The sequence below is a fragment of the Taudactylus pleione genome, unplaced genomic scaffold (genome assembly GCF_031769625.1).
Source record: "Taudactylus pleione unplaced genomic scaffold, aTauple2 ptg000717l, whole genome shotgun sequence".
Taxonomy (NCBI): Eukaryota; Metazoa; Chordata; class Amphibia; order Anura; family Myobatrachidae; genus Taudactylus; species Taudactylus pleione.
The window spans coordinates 965752-979994 of record NW_028285119.1 but is presented as its reverse complement, the minus strand read 5'-3'; the positions used below and the strand labels follow the sequence as shown (position 1 = coordinate 979994).

At 41.4% G+C, this 14243-nt stretch overlaps 1 protein-coding gene across 2 annotated transcripts in view; it reads right to left on the bottom strand.

Moving 5' to 3' along the window:
* Positions 1-14243, bottom strand: part of VRK3 (VRK serine/threonine kinase 3) — a 165257-nt gene that overhangs the window by 109642 nt on the left and 41372 nt on the right. For both annotated transcript variants that reach the window (XM_088456776.1, XM_088456775.1), the window contains 2 exons: positions 5143-5286; positions 857-906 (listed from right to left, as the gene is read on the bottom strand). In XM_088456776.1, the coding sequence (XP_088312902.1) occupies positions 857-906; positions 5143-5286 (194 nt within the window). The remainder of the gene's footprint in view (positions 1-856; positions 907-5142; positions 5287-14243) is intronic.

Below are 14243 nucleotides of genomic sequence, written 5' to 3'. Positions count from 1 at the left end.
TCTAAGCTACAAAGTCTGTGACTTGCCAAATGGGGTCAATGGCATGATTGGAAGATAGGTGTACAGTATGTGGATACAGCTGTATGCCTACAAGCACACTGTTTTATGTGCAATTTGTTGATGCTTAATTTTTTGACATATAAGCATCCAACTAAGCATTGGGCCAAATATGTTTTGTCTGTTACCTAAAAGCAGGTATCCACTACCCTATTAAAATGAGCGATTGAACGATAACAATATCATTATTGTTCATTAATCGTTCACAAATCTGTCTTGAAAATGTCGAAAACGACCAGCGAAGCGCGCTCCCACTGGTCATTTTGACATCTATCATCGCCCGAACAAGCTGGTGAATCTGCCGATAACGACAGATTGGCCATGTTCGGGGATGAGGGAGGGTGCCTGCACTGAACGATTGATCGTTACGTGTAGGCACAGCACAGACTGTGAAACGACTGCACGATTACAATGTCATAATTGTGCATTAGTTTTACAGTCTTCTAGTGGATACACACCTTTAAGAGTTCAGCAAATTGTTTATGTCATCATGTTATACATGGCCAAGTTATTATTGTACACCACTGTGTGGATTGTATCTCAATAGTGACAAAAGTTATGTTTCTCATTTTACTGATTCATATTTTAATTACAAAAAACAAGGGCTGTAGATGTTACTAGAAGCAACCTGTGGATCCCCAAATATGAAGACACAATAACTACCACTCAGAGCATTAATATCAGTCTGAACCATTATTACACATTTAGTACTTGCTTCCTTACTAATATATTTTCTTTTAATTAAAACTTCTATTTTAAATGACCATATTACATATTTTTATTTGAGGAAATTACTTACCAGTTTTAAAATACACAGCTCTTTTTTACCAGTTTTCGGTGTTGTATGAGCTTTAAAACATAAAAAGGTACAATTTTATTTCCCATCACTGTCAGAAACAACTTCCTTAAATATTTTCTCTAATGTATTACATTATACAGTACTATGAACAATTTCAAAAGCATTCCAAAGATCAAGCGCACATCTATTTGTGAAGCCCTTAATCAGAATACTACTGATATACTTACTGAAAAACTTATAACTCTTTAGTATCAACTATGGAATATGACCACATTTACATTCATTAGCCCATAGTAAAAAAAGATAAAAGGAGTCTATATTCGGCCCACAAGCTTATTAACTAAAATATAACCTTTATTTTTTAGTATTAAAATAATCTGTATACATAAATAGCTAAATATAAAATGGTAATGATAGAGTGAAAAGAATAGAAATGTGTGTTATAAAACTGGAACTTCCCGCTGTGTGTTTTATTCCTGTTGTTTCAAATTTAATTAGAATGTATTATATATATATATATATATATATATATATATATATATAATTTATGTTGAAAGAATAATCAAACAATATGCTGTGTGTTTTTAGAGTGCTCCACAGTTGTTATTTAATATAATTCTATATAGATTTTATGCACAGATATATATATTTTTTGTGCTAGGGGATCTATTTAATCTCTCTTCATATAAATAGTACAACTATCCTGGTTTGATACCCTCTTATTTAGTCCACTTGCATGTGGACCAGAATAGTTATATTGAGGTCCAGGATGTCATTCTTCAGTTTGTTATTTCTAGAGTTTCAAAACTCGGTTTAATCCCCTCTGCTAAATCCACTTATATGTCTGAGATGGTTGTTTAGAGTCAGGTATTTATTAATATGACAGAGTTTTATTCTCTTACAGTAATTCAATCATCCCATTTACTACTCAACATAAATAGTATATTTTATTCATGCAAAGCAGTTAAGTGATTTCTGATGTGAATACAGAGGTTACTGATCTCAGTTCATATCGATTGGGATTATATATTGGTCAAAAATTATGCTATTTCATCCTGCATATGGGCACAATATTATCCTTTCATTTAAATGTAGTCTAGCTAAATAACACCAATCCTGTTCCCATCTGCTCAATTTTAATAAAGGCTGTTAAATTCCTTTTATTGGTAATGGTTTTTGTGTGTATTTTGTAATCAGCATGCATATAATTTGCATCATAAGTTCCAATAGCCACAAGTATAATGTTTCCAGTTTGTTACAAGGAATTGTAACCTTCTGAATGTTTTACATTTATATCGTTATGTATCCTTTTTTAGCTGCCGTGTTTACAGACTGTCACTACTAACTTCAGTGTTCCGACAGTCTCGGATAAGGGGCCTATCCATCTAACGACATGAAAGTGTGAACGTCCAGCGTTCAGACTTTCATGTCGCTGAGGTACGGGCACCGCACTGAAAGAAGTTCACTGAATGTCTTCAGTGCAGGAGCTCAACCTCCCTATCTATTAACATGCCGAACCTGACGACTGTCGTCTGGTTGACGGGCATGTTCGATAGTCGGGGTCGGCAAGGGCCCAGCGTGCACACGCATCACTGGTCCTTGCCGGCTACCCACTTGCAGACTTTCTACATAATACGACCAAACCTCCTGGTTTTGGTTGCATCGTGCAGAAAGTCGGCAAATGGATAGGCCCCTTTAGTATCAGACCTCTCTATGCTTGCCAGAAATTTGCGTTTATATCATATGGCAAGGCAGCTGGCTGTTAACATATGGCGCTTATTGGATTATGTGCCACAAAACCTATGAACATCACAAGCTCCCCTCCGACAATCATGGTCAGTGACCTCTAGACACACATATACCATGTGGCTAAACAGCCGGCTATTAATACATTAGACTTAGAGTTTCATATATCACAGGATTCTGTTCAAGGAACAGAATATCAAACAAACACACCTCTTATGACGCGGCATGTGCTGATTGGATGTCGCCCTTTTAAAAGTATGTAAATTTCCTCAGATCGGGTTGCCTTGTTAAAGCTCTAGTAGCAAAACGCGCATTGGTGGGGAAGCCTGCTGTGTCTGTAAAGTCCTGTGATATATGAAATACGCCAATAAACAGTGTTTAACAGCCTTTATTAAAATTGAGCAGATGGGAACAGGATTGGTGTTATTTAGCTAGACTGCATTTAAATGAAAGGATAATATTGTGCCCATATGCAGGATGAAATAGCATAATTTTTGACCAATATATAATCCCAATCGATATGAACTGAGATCAGTAACCTTTGTATTCACATCAGAAATCCTATCAGAAATCACGTAACTGCTCTGCATGAATAAAATATACTATTTATGTTGAGAAGTAAATGGGATGATTGAATTAAGAGAATAAAACTCTCTGTCATATTAATACATACCTGACTCTAAACAACCGTCTCGGACCTCTAAGTTCTTACAACCTTTATTCACATGTAAGTGGATTTAGCAGAGGGGATTAAACAGAGTTTTGAAACTATAGAAATAACTAACTGGAGAATGACATCCTGGACCTCAATATAACTATTCTGGTCCACATGCAAGTGGACTAAATAAGAGGGTATCAAACCAGGATAGTTGTACTATTTATATGAAGAGAGATTAAATAGCACAAAAAATATATATATCTGTGCATAAAATCTATAAAGAATTATATTACATAACTGTGGAGCACTCTAAAAACACACAGCATATTGTTTTCAGGGCCGTAACTAGGGTAGTGCGACCTGTGCCATGGCACAGGGTACCGCAGGGCAGGGGGCGCTGTTTGGGCCTGTCCATTTTCTGTTTATTATCATTCTCACTTGTAGCTTCCTCTTAGTTTATCCCCAGCATCTCCTGGCCATGGCCCTTATTTGGGTTATCTCCCTATTTAAAAAATAGGGGGGGCGCCAATGCTCTTTCTGTCACAGGGCACCAAAAAGTCTAGTTACAGCTTTCATTGGTTTATTATTCTTTCAACATAAATTAAATTTCATGAATATTTGAATACCTGTATATGATACAGGCTAATTAAATTTGAATTAACAGGAATAAAACACAGCGCAAGATTTTCCGGTTTTATTACACATATTTCTATTCTTTTCACTCTATCATTACCATTTTATATTTCGCTATTTATGTATACAGATTATTTCGATACTAATAAATAAAGGTTATATTTTAGTTAATAAGCTTGTGCGCCGAATACAGACTCCTTTTATCTTTTTTGATTAAGTTATAACTTTTGGTCTACGGCAGTACCCTCTATCTTATGAAGAAGTCAAATATATGACAAATTATGAATATTTAGGGACATTTTTCGATCAATATTAACTTATTTCTCTGTGCGATAGAACTGTCCTTTTCCTATTAATATTCATTAGAACACACTGGGGAATAGAAATCAAACTTTTGAAATAAATAAAGTTGAGAAGTTCCCCATGACAACGAATACGCTTCTGTCATTTTATAGACTTAGCTACATAAATGATTGCTACGAGCTGATTGCTTGCTATGGGCAACGTCTCCACTTTATCTCTTTCAAAGGTTTGATACATTTCCCCCACTGTCTTAACATGCACACCCCAAATATTGTGAAATAAACTATAGTAGGAGGGCCAATACTATTCGCAACAAACTTCTCCCCCAAGCTTACTACAGTGCATCCGGAAAGTATTCACAGCGCTTCGCTTTTTTACACATTTTGTTATGTTACAGCCTTATTCCAAAATGGAATAAATACATTTTTGTCCTCAAAATTGTACACACAATACCCGATAATGACAACGTGTAAAAAAATTTTTTTGAGATTTTTGCAAACTTAAAAAAAAAAATCTAAAAAAGTGAAGCGCTGTGAATACTTTCCGGGTGGTGGTGGGTGGGTGTGTGTGTGTGTTCAATATCATACTTGTAGCAATGAGCTTCAATGGTAAAGGCCTGGGACCATCTTACAGTCCTGAAACAAAGGCTACAATAACTGTCCCCATAATGATCCACCACTGTAGTTGATGCTGTAACTTCACTGATTTTGCACTATTTCGCTGGTTCCCTAGTACTGCACTTGAGCTCCACAGTTCTGTACATACCATCATCTACACAAAAACAGTGTTCTGAACCTAAGCCAGTACACGCTAGTCCTGTAAGCAAATAGTTGTGGGTTATGGTGAGTGTGCTAAACTTGATCTGGGTAATCATATTCACTTATAGTGAATGTTACCAGTCGAGAAATATACTATGTAGCAATTGGGAACAAACATTAGTAAGTACCCTCATAAAAATGCACAGTCTTCTCATTTGCCAAGATCTTGGCAAGCACCCACTTCTTGTTGCTGTTATCAGTCAAAACTTCATTCTCTGAAAGAGGCTCCAGCTTGACGAGCCTGCCTTTTTTTCTTGTGGGGCTTGTTAAACCTTTAAAAAATTAAGCAAAAAAACAAGACATTATATAAATGTAGATCTACTGAAATGGATCAATTGATAAAAGCTCTAGCAGATAAGGAACCCAATTAAGCTATTTCTACTTTGCCTACAGTAATTTTAGAGCTGTAAAGATGAAATGTCCCAGTCATTCTAAACTAATCGTTATACCCAGTGATGCCTGTTATTTATTTTCTTCTCTTTCTCCTCCGCATCCCACCACATATCTCTCGATTTCTCGCTCTCCTTCATCTCACTAGTCTATTCTGTATTATCATTTTACATTGTTAGGATGGTATGTCATACTTAAATAATTAGATTTCTTTGTCAAATGTTTTATCAACATTACATTATCCTGGGAGGGGGGATACCAGAGACTCTGACATGTTCATGAATACCTATACATAATACTCCACTGCTACTTCCATACATCCCTGTCACCTCCATTAATACACTGGAATTGACACAGTCGGATCATGTCCTCCGGACACCATGGAGACTGAGGGTGCCAGGATCCGCTGTACTATCTGGCGGAGTTGCGAGGAGGAGCTTAGCGGGAAGATTGTCACTGCATCTCTGGTCTCTCTTCCTCTTTTTCTCTCTCCTCTGTCTCCAATTCTTTAGCAACGAGTTTAATCATACACAACAAGTGATAACATTTGTTGCGTATGATAAATGGTGCTCAATCCTATCAGTTTCCACTTGTCATTTTTCAAACAGATGACAGTTGGGAGCTGATTGGCTCGCAAGCGGGTCGATGGCCGGGCAGTACACGAGCCCCGGAGCGAGTAAGAACTTCACTCGCTCGGGGCTCGCAGAAAAACGGGGCGGCTGTCGATGTTGATCAACAGCTCGCCCCGTTTTGTAGGCGGGTCGGGGGGGTTGCTGGCCAAATGGAGGCGTTCCCGGAGGAACGCCTGCCGTTTGGGGGCGGCCCTACTGACATCACACGAGATGTCAGTAGTGATCTTCCTGCTGTATTAGAGCAGGAAGTTCACTGGGGCTTGAGGTGGACGAGACCCTACCCACAAGGGTCTCGTCGCAAGCCCGATGGTCTAGCGAGTTGCCTGGAGGCCGGTAAAAAAAAAAAAAAAAAAAAAATACATCCCGCCCTGATTCAGGGCCTCTGTCTTTTCCTAGCTCTCATTTTCTTTCAGTATCTCCCTCATTTGCTATCCCCTCATTCTCTCTAGCTCTCCTATCTTTCTGTCCCTCATTCTAACATTGTCCCTTTCACTCACTAACTAAAGCTGCGAGGTAATGATACATCGTGCGGCATACACACTGAATTATCCGCCGTATGACTGCAATATGTATCATTACATGCTGAATGTAACTACACCACGTCGTTCATTGAATCATCCATTGGACATGAAGCACATCCAATGCGACAATTCAATGAATGACAGTCGGGAACGACGTATCGAGCGTACACATTATACGATGTGTACAATATACTGTTTTGATCCGTGTTGGAACGATATATCATATGGTGTGTACCCAGCTAATCAATTTAATCATGTTTTTTTTTTTTTTTTAAAAGGGAATTAGTCATCCATGCCTTAATACTGCAGCGGGTTTGCACAGTGTACATAAGTGCAGTTGTGCACACGTCCTTCACATGCTCTTTTAGATCACACAGGAGAAGATTATATGGTTTTAACAATACCCCAGCTTTGGGCACTGCACAGCTACAGTCAGGTGCATAAATATTGGAACATTGACAGAATTTTCATATTTTGGCCTCTATTCACCACCACAATGGCTTTGAAATGAAACAAACAAGATGTGCTGTAACTGCAGACTTTCAGATGTAATTTGAGGGAAATTACATCCAAATCAGGTGAACGGTGTAGGAATTACAACGGTTTCTATATATGCCTCCCACTTTTTAAGGGGCCAAAAGTAATGGGACAAACTAAACAATCCTAAATCTAACTTTCACTTTTTAATACTTTGTTGCAAATCCTTTGCAGGCAATTACAGCCTGAAGTCTGGAACACATAGACATCAGCAGACGCTGGGTTTCATCCCTGGTGATGCTCTGCCAGGCCTCTACTTCAAATGTCTTCAATTCCTGCTTGCTCTTGGGGCATTTTCCCTTCAGTTTTGTCTTCATCAAGTGAAATGCATGCTCAGTCGGATTCAGGACAGGGGATTGACTTGGCTATTGCATAACATTCCACTTTTTAGCCTTAAAAAACTCTTTGGTTGCTTTTGCAGTATGCTTCGGGTCATTGTCCACCTGCACTGTGTAGCGCCGTCCAATGAGTTCTGATGCATTTGACTGAATATGAGCATATAATATTGCCCGAAACACTTCAGAATTCATTCTGCTGCTTTTGTCAGCAGTCACATCATCAATAAATACAAGGGAACTAGTTCCATTGGCAGCCATACATGCCCACGCCATGACTCTACCACCACCATGCTTCACTGATGAGGTGGTATGTTCTGGATCATGAGCAGTTCCTTTCCTTCTCTTCCCATCACTCTGGTACAAGTCGATCTTTGTCTCATCTGTCCGTAGAATGTTGTTCCAGAACTGTAATGGCTTTTTTAGATGTTGTTTGGCAAACTCTAATCTGGTATTCCTGTTTTTGAGGCTCACCAATGGTTTACATCTTGTGGTGAACCCTCTGTATTCACTCTTGTGAAGTCTTCTCTTGATTGTTGACTTTGACACATATACACCTACCTCCTGGAGAGTGTTCTTGATTTGGCCAACTGTTGTGAAGGGGTTTTTCTTCACCAGGGAAATAATTCTTCTGTCATCCACCACAGTTGTTTTCCGTGGTCTTCCGAGTCTTTTGGTGTTGCTGAGCTCTCCGATGCGTTCTTTCTTTTTAAAAATGTTCCAAACAGTTGATTTGGCCACACCTAATATTTTTTGCTATCTCTCTGATGGGTTTGTTTTGATTTTTCAGCCTAATGATAGCTTGCTTCACTGATAGTGACAGCTCTTTGGATCTCATATTGAGAGTCGACAGCAACTGATTCCAAATGCAAATGTCACACCCAGAATCAACTCCAGACCTTTTACCTGCTTAATTGATAATGAAATAACGAGGGAATAGCCCACACCTGCCCATGAAATAGCTTTTGAGTTGATAGTCCCATTACTTTTGGCCCCTGAAAAAGTGGGAGGCACATATAGAAACCGTTGTAATTTGTACACCGTTCACCTGATTTGGATGCAATTACCCTCAAATTAAATCTGATAGTCTGCAGTTAAAGCACATCTTGTTTGTTTCATTTCAAAGCCATTGTGGCGGTGAATAGAGGCCAAAATATGAAAATTCTGTCAATGTCCCAATATTTATGCACCTGACTGTATAGCCAACTGTTAGTAAAAAGTTAAAAACGCACTAAGTGCTGTCTGAGGCAGTGCACATGCACACGGCTAGCCTGTGATTTGTCTCTATGATACTGGGGTGTATGCAGACTTTTTACGTTATTGGGGGAGATAATTGTGTGTTATTTTAATAGCAGCCCCAGTGTTGAGTACCGCTGTTCAGGACAAAAGAGGGTGTGACTGAGTGGTGTGCGCAGTGCATTCTAAGTACAGTGTGCACGCACACACTAATATGGTGACCTAATTTGCTTTGTTTTACATATATATGTGAGTGTATTCATATTTATGTAGATAGATAGATGATCGATATATGGCAGGCAAGCCAGAAAGAGGAGGTAACCAACACATTTATGAAGAAGTTGATAACTGGGTTCTGATGTTCAACTGTGATGTAGAATTGTAGATAAAACACGAGACTAACAAAACCTGATACAAGAAGAACTTTATTTAGCCCAAAAGAAAATCATATACTCACTAACAATACAGATGTAAAACAGGAAACAGTGTATTATGCAGTAACCTGTATAACTTATTATTATTACTACATTTTATTTATAAGGCACCACAAGTGGTCCGCAGCACCGAATAAGTAACTGCTCAAGAGGTGTCGTTTTTCTGCTTCTATAGTTTTTCAGATTCTTCCGTGTAAATATATATAGTAATGAACAGGGACATAGCCATCTACATTTTGAAGGGACCCTGTACCTCGCAGCCTAGGGTTTGTAATACACTTATGGTGGTATTTTGCTGCGCCTGCAATGCGAATAAGTCACAAAATTTAGAGAAAAAGGAAGGTATGCTACACCTCTTGAAGCAGCTTGGTTGCACCTTATGTCGTATTGAGGTGTATGAGGACACATATATATGCCACATTACAGTATATTATAACATCCATTACACACAGCCCCCTTACCAGTATAATATTCACTACACACACCACTCACTGAAAATTTTATGTCACCCCATTAGGCAGCCCTATCCTAGATAGAAGTCTGGTAATAGATTACCTCAATGACCTCTTATGTTATATCACATATTATGTCACCTATTTGCCAATGGTAACACTTCAAATGCTCAGTTCCTATTGGCAGCTTTTAAATCATACAGCCATACATCTGCAGGGGATTCAGGGCTGAGAAGATTGCAGTTTTCAGTGAGTGAGTGCAGAGACAGGGAGGAAGAGGGCAGGGACCAACCAGCTCCTACATGAGGGGATACTTCTTATAAAGAAAAGTCCACTTTGAGTGGAGATTTCATTTCAGCGCACAGGGCCTGATTCAGACCCGGACGCTATTTGCGGACGCCCGTTCAGAAAGAGGGTCTGGCTATTTAAATTGAGCGCTCGCTCTTTGCGGTTTGTCGACGTCTGAGCGAGCATCCGAAACATGCGCTCACTATTTTGTAAAGATGCCCCTTGGCCGCTCGCATCATGCGTCATCTCCGCTATTTATTAGATAAATCGAGTACATCGAAAGGGGTATGAACTGCTCGCTATTCTTGTGGTAGCATTTTTCTACCGCAATCATGCGAGCAGTTCAGGCTAAAAGACAACCAACTGATGTGGTCGATGACGCTGCTTTGTTAATTATGCACACCCTTAAAACGCCCGTTTTGACCGTTTGGCACGCCTGCGTTCGTATCTCCACTCCCCGTTTTCAAGCACCTTCCCGTTACCACCCACAAACGCCTCATCCTGTCACTCAAATTAGCAGGCATTCGCTATTTTGCGAGCACACGATTTCCAACCGCACTGACTGGTTGGCGCATGCGCATTACGACCCATACGCATGCGCAGATGTGCGAACATCGCTCAGAGCGAGCGAGCGGCCGCTTAAGAGCGGCTCTGAATCAGGCCCACTGTCCCTTTCTGGGACAGTCCTTATCTCAGAGCTCTATTTTTGCCATGCAGCTTACTTCACAATGCCTGTAATCACAGAGAAGTCTGAGGGAGCACTGATTAGCTCAGCCGTGTCTGTGAGTTTACAACGGGTGGTCGGGAGATGAATCATATCAATCTTTAAATCAATCAGATTTACTGAGAGGGAGAGACAGAGGGGGTGATTCAGTAGTGGAAGAATTGCAAAGCCGCACGCAAGCAGCTTTGCAATTCCTTCTTTGCAATTATGTTAATGCAGCAGCAGGCGTCATGCATTACTAATCCGAGATGCGTCCAAGGACGCAGCATCAGATAACCTGCGATCACATCGGCCGGTTGTGTGACCCATGGATTCATGCAAGCCGGCCACCGCAGCTCCAACAAAGAGGCCAGGAAATCTCCGTCAGCCGATGGAGATCCTGGCCTCTTCACTGCCCCCCAACGGAGGCCTTTGCCTCCTCCCGCCCACAATGGCAGCAGACTGTCAATCACTGACAGTCTGCTACCAGACTGCGTGCGATCAAGCAGGACCTGTACTGCAATGCATGCTAAATAAGGCACAGAAAGCGCCACCTATATGAGCGCTGACAAGTCACACTTTTCAGGCGGGGCAATGGACTGGACCCAATCACTAAGCAGACAATTCTGAGAACTAGGGGCTGATTCAGCAACAATCGCAACAGTGTACACAGATCAGCCGATTATTGAGTACTGCGCATGCACCCCATTGAGAGTGCGCTGCGATCTCACTGCGATTATGCACACAGGAATCCATCACAGAGTGAGTGACAGGCCGTCAGCGTTTGGGGGTGGTGACGGAGGAGTGGTTAGAAAAACCGTGTTGCATGGGCGTGCATAAATTAGCCACTGCGATTGCGTACGCAGCTTGAGAGCCCTCTACGTGAGACGAGACTTGCAGATCCTGCGTCCTATCAGACCTGCTGTAATAGTGCGTGACGGGTCGATGTATACGCAGGAAGGTTTTACGGATGTGAGATAGCAGCAGTGGGCGTCTCTATGCTGGCTGAGCGGTGGCAGACATTAGCATATATTCGCGCGATTACGCAGCTGTGATCATAATTGCGTTCAGTGCTGAATCAGGCCCAAGGTAGACAACTAGGCGTAGCAATAGTGGGTGCCGTTGCCATTGGGCCCCCGGACATCAAGTCATATGAGTGTTCATTCTAGCAGCCTGCACTTGTCACAACCTGTGCAGTTTCTCCTTCCTGCCTAGGGTGTCTCTCTCAGATCTGGTGCTTCTAGCACACACTGGTCTGTATCTCAGCAGTTTGTTGCATCAGCTGAGTGTGCTAGAAGCACCAGAGCAAAAAGCGACACCCCAGGCAGGAAAGAGGAACTACAAATGTTGTGACAGGTGCAGGGTGCTAGAATAAATACTATATATTTATTTATGTATTAACAGTTTCTTATATAGTGCAGCATATCCCGTTGCGCTTTACAAATGGAAATAACATTAATAGAACAAGACTGGGTTGTAAAAGATAGACACAGAGGTAAGAGGGTCCTGCTTGCAAGCTTACAATCTATAGGGAATTAGGTGTTGATACACAAGGATAGGTGCTACATATTGCAAATTGGTCCAGCCTGATTGCAGAGGTTTTTGGTGAGCTGTATGATCCAGTCACACTGGATATTTGGCCTAGGGTCAGAAGGATGTGAAATTGAAGAGAGAGAAAATATGATATGTGTAAACTATAAGAAGGCATTTAAATACGGAAGCTATAAAGGTTATGGGGGCGGTTCTGGAATCCGAAAAGCTTGTCTGAAGAGGTGAGTTTTCACGGAACGCTTCAATGTTTGAAGACTAGCGGAAAGTCCTATTGTGCACGGGAGGGCATTCCACAGGATGGGTGCAGCCCGAAAAAAGTCTTGTAACCGTGCCTGCGAACAAGTAATGCGTGTCGATGAGAGACGCAGATCTTGTGCGGAGCGGAGATGTCGGGTAGGAAGATATTTTGAGATAAGTGAAGAGATGTATGTTGGTGTGGTTTAGTTAATAAGCTTTATGTGCAAGTATTTTATATTGAATACGGTGAAGACCGGTAACCAGTGGAGGGACTGACAGATTGGATATACATGACTTGATGTTCGGGGCCCCCTGAGTCTCTGGGCAATGGCACCTTTGCACCCACTACTGCTTCGCCCATGGTTATAAGCATGACATGTAGATTTGTTTCCTCAGACAGGCATTCAGTAAAATACTGCTAACAAGACCATTTTAAATGTAAAATGTTTTTTATTGATTCATTGTAATTAAACATGTCTAATCTTCAAACATACTATATATCACAATTTCAAAAATAAACATTTCCATTTTACATAAAAAAAAACCCCTTTCCATCCTGTATTACCATGTGACAGACATGACTTTCTCTTTGATTCAAGTTTTATTGGTCAAACCTCCAATTTTTTTATTTCTTGTTTTTCTGGGGTACAGCTGGTCTAAATGTGCATAGGCACATATACACGCTCAGTGCAATTTCATGCAATATATACTTTACAACCAGTGCGATATTACAAAAAATAACTAATTTTATAGCACCATATATCAAAACTGCAATACCACATAGTATTTTTCCCCCATTATATAGCAAGTTAAGGAATTTTTAGGCATGCATTTGAGTATTATAAGCCCATACAGCGGCTCACATTCCCCCGCTGGGTCCTGGCCGCTACCCAGCAACCAAGGAACACAGGATGACACAGTGATGTCAGCAGCGGGAGGTTCAGTTGTATACCTTCCAGCAAAATACTTGCATCACCTCCTTGTCAGTTTATACCTGATCTCACGTCCGGCTTTGAGTGTAAGCGTACTCCATCTGGCTATGGATTATTGCAGCCTGATGGCCACTTCAGCCTTCTCCCTGCTGCCATCTACTGTCCATACATAAGCTCCTACTGTCCTAGTCAGGGCTTAAAGTGGTCCTAGAGAAGTGGTGGAACTCTCTCTCTCCCGGCGCTTTCTCAACAAAACTAATGTGCGCACCTTAGGGGCACACCGAAAAAAGGGCCTGGTCTCAAAAGAAAGGGGCGTGGTCACACAATAAAATTCCCAATTCAAACTACGCCACACAGTAGCAAAATCTTGTTTCACCCGTGATTCACATTACACCACATAGTAGCGTCCATTATTCATGTATGACAAACAGCAGTGCCCCTTTTACACAATGCCCACATTTGTGTCCTTTATACACAAATGCCCAGAGTAGTAGTGCCCCTAATAAACATGATGCCCACACTAGTAGTGCCCCCTATACGATGCCCACAGTAGTAGTGCCTCTTATGCAGATCCCACAGCAGTGCTTTCTCTTATGCAGTGCCACCAGTGGTGGTGCCTCTTATGCAGTGCCCCCAGTAGTGGTAGTGTCCCTTATACAATGCCCCTTATGCAGTGCCCCCAGTAGTGGTGCCCCTTATTCCTTGCTCCCAGTAGTAGTGCCCCTTATGCAGATCCCACAGTAGTGGTGCCCCCTATGCAATGGCCCCATTAGTAGTGCCCCGTGTAGTAGTGCTCCCAGTAGTAATGCCTCCAGCAGTAGTGACCCCTATAGTGAAGCCGTTTACACACAAAAAAAACGCCTCTACTTACCTTAAGCCCCGCTCCTGCGTCCGCTGCCTCCCAACGCCTGGCTGCTCCTCTGAACTATGCGAGAGACGTCATGACGTCTCTCCCATAGTGCACACTGCGACAGCCGGAGC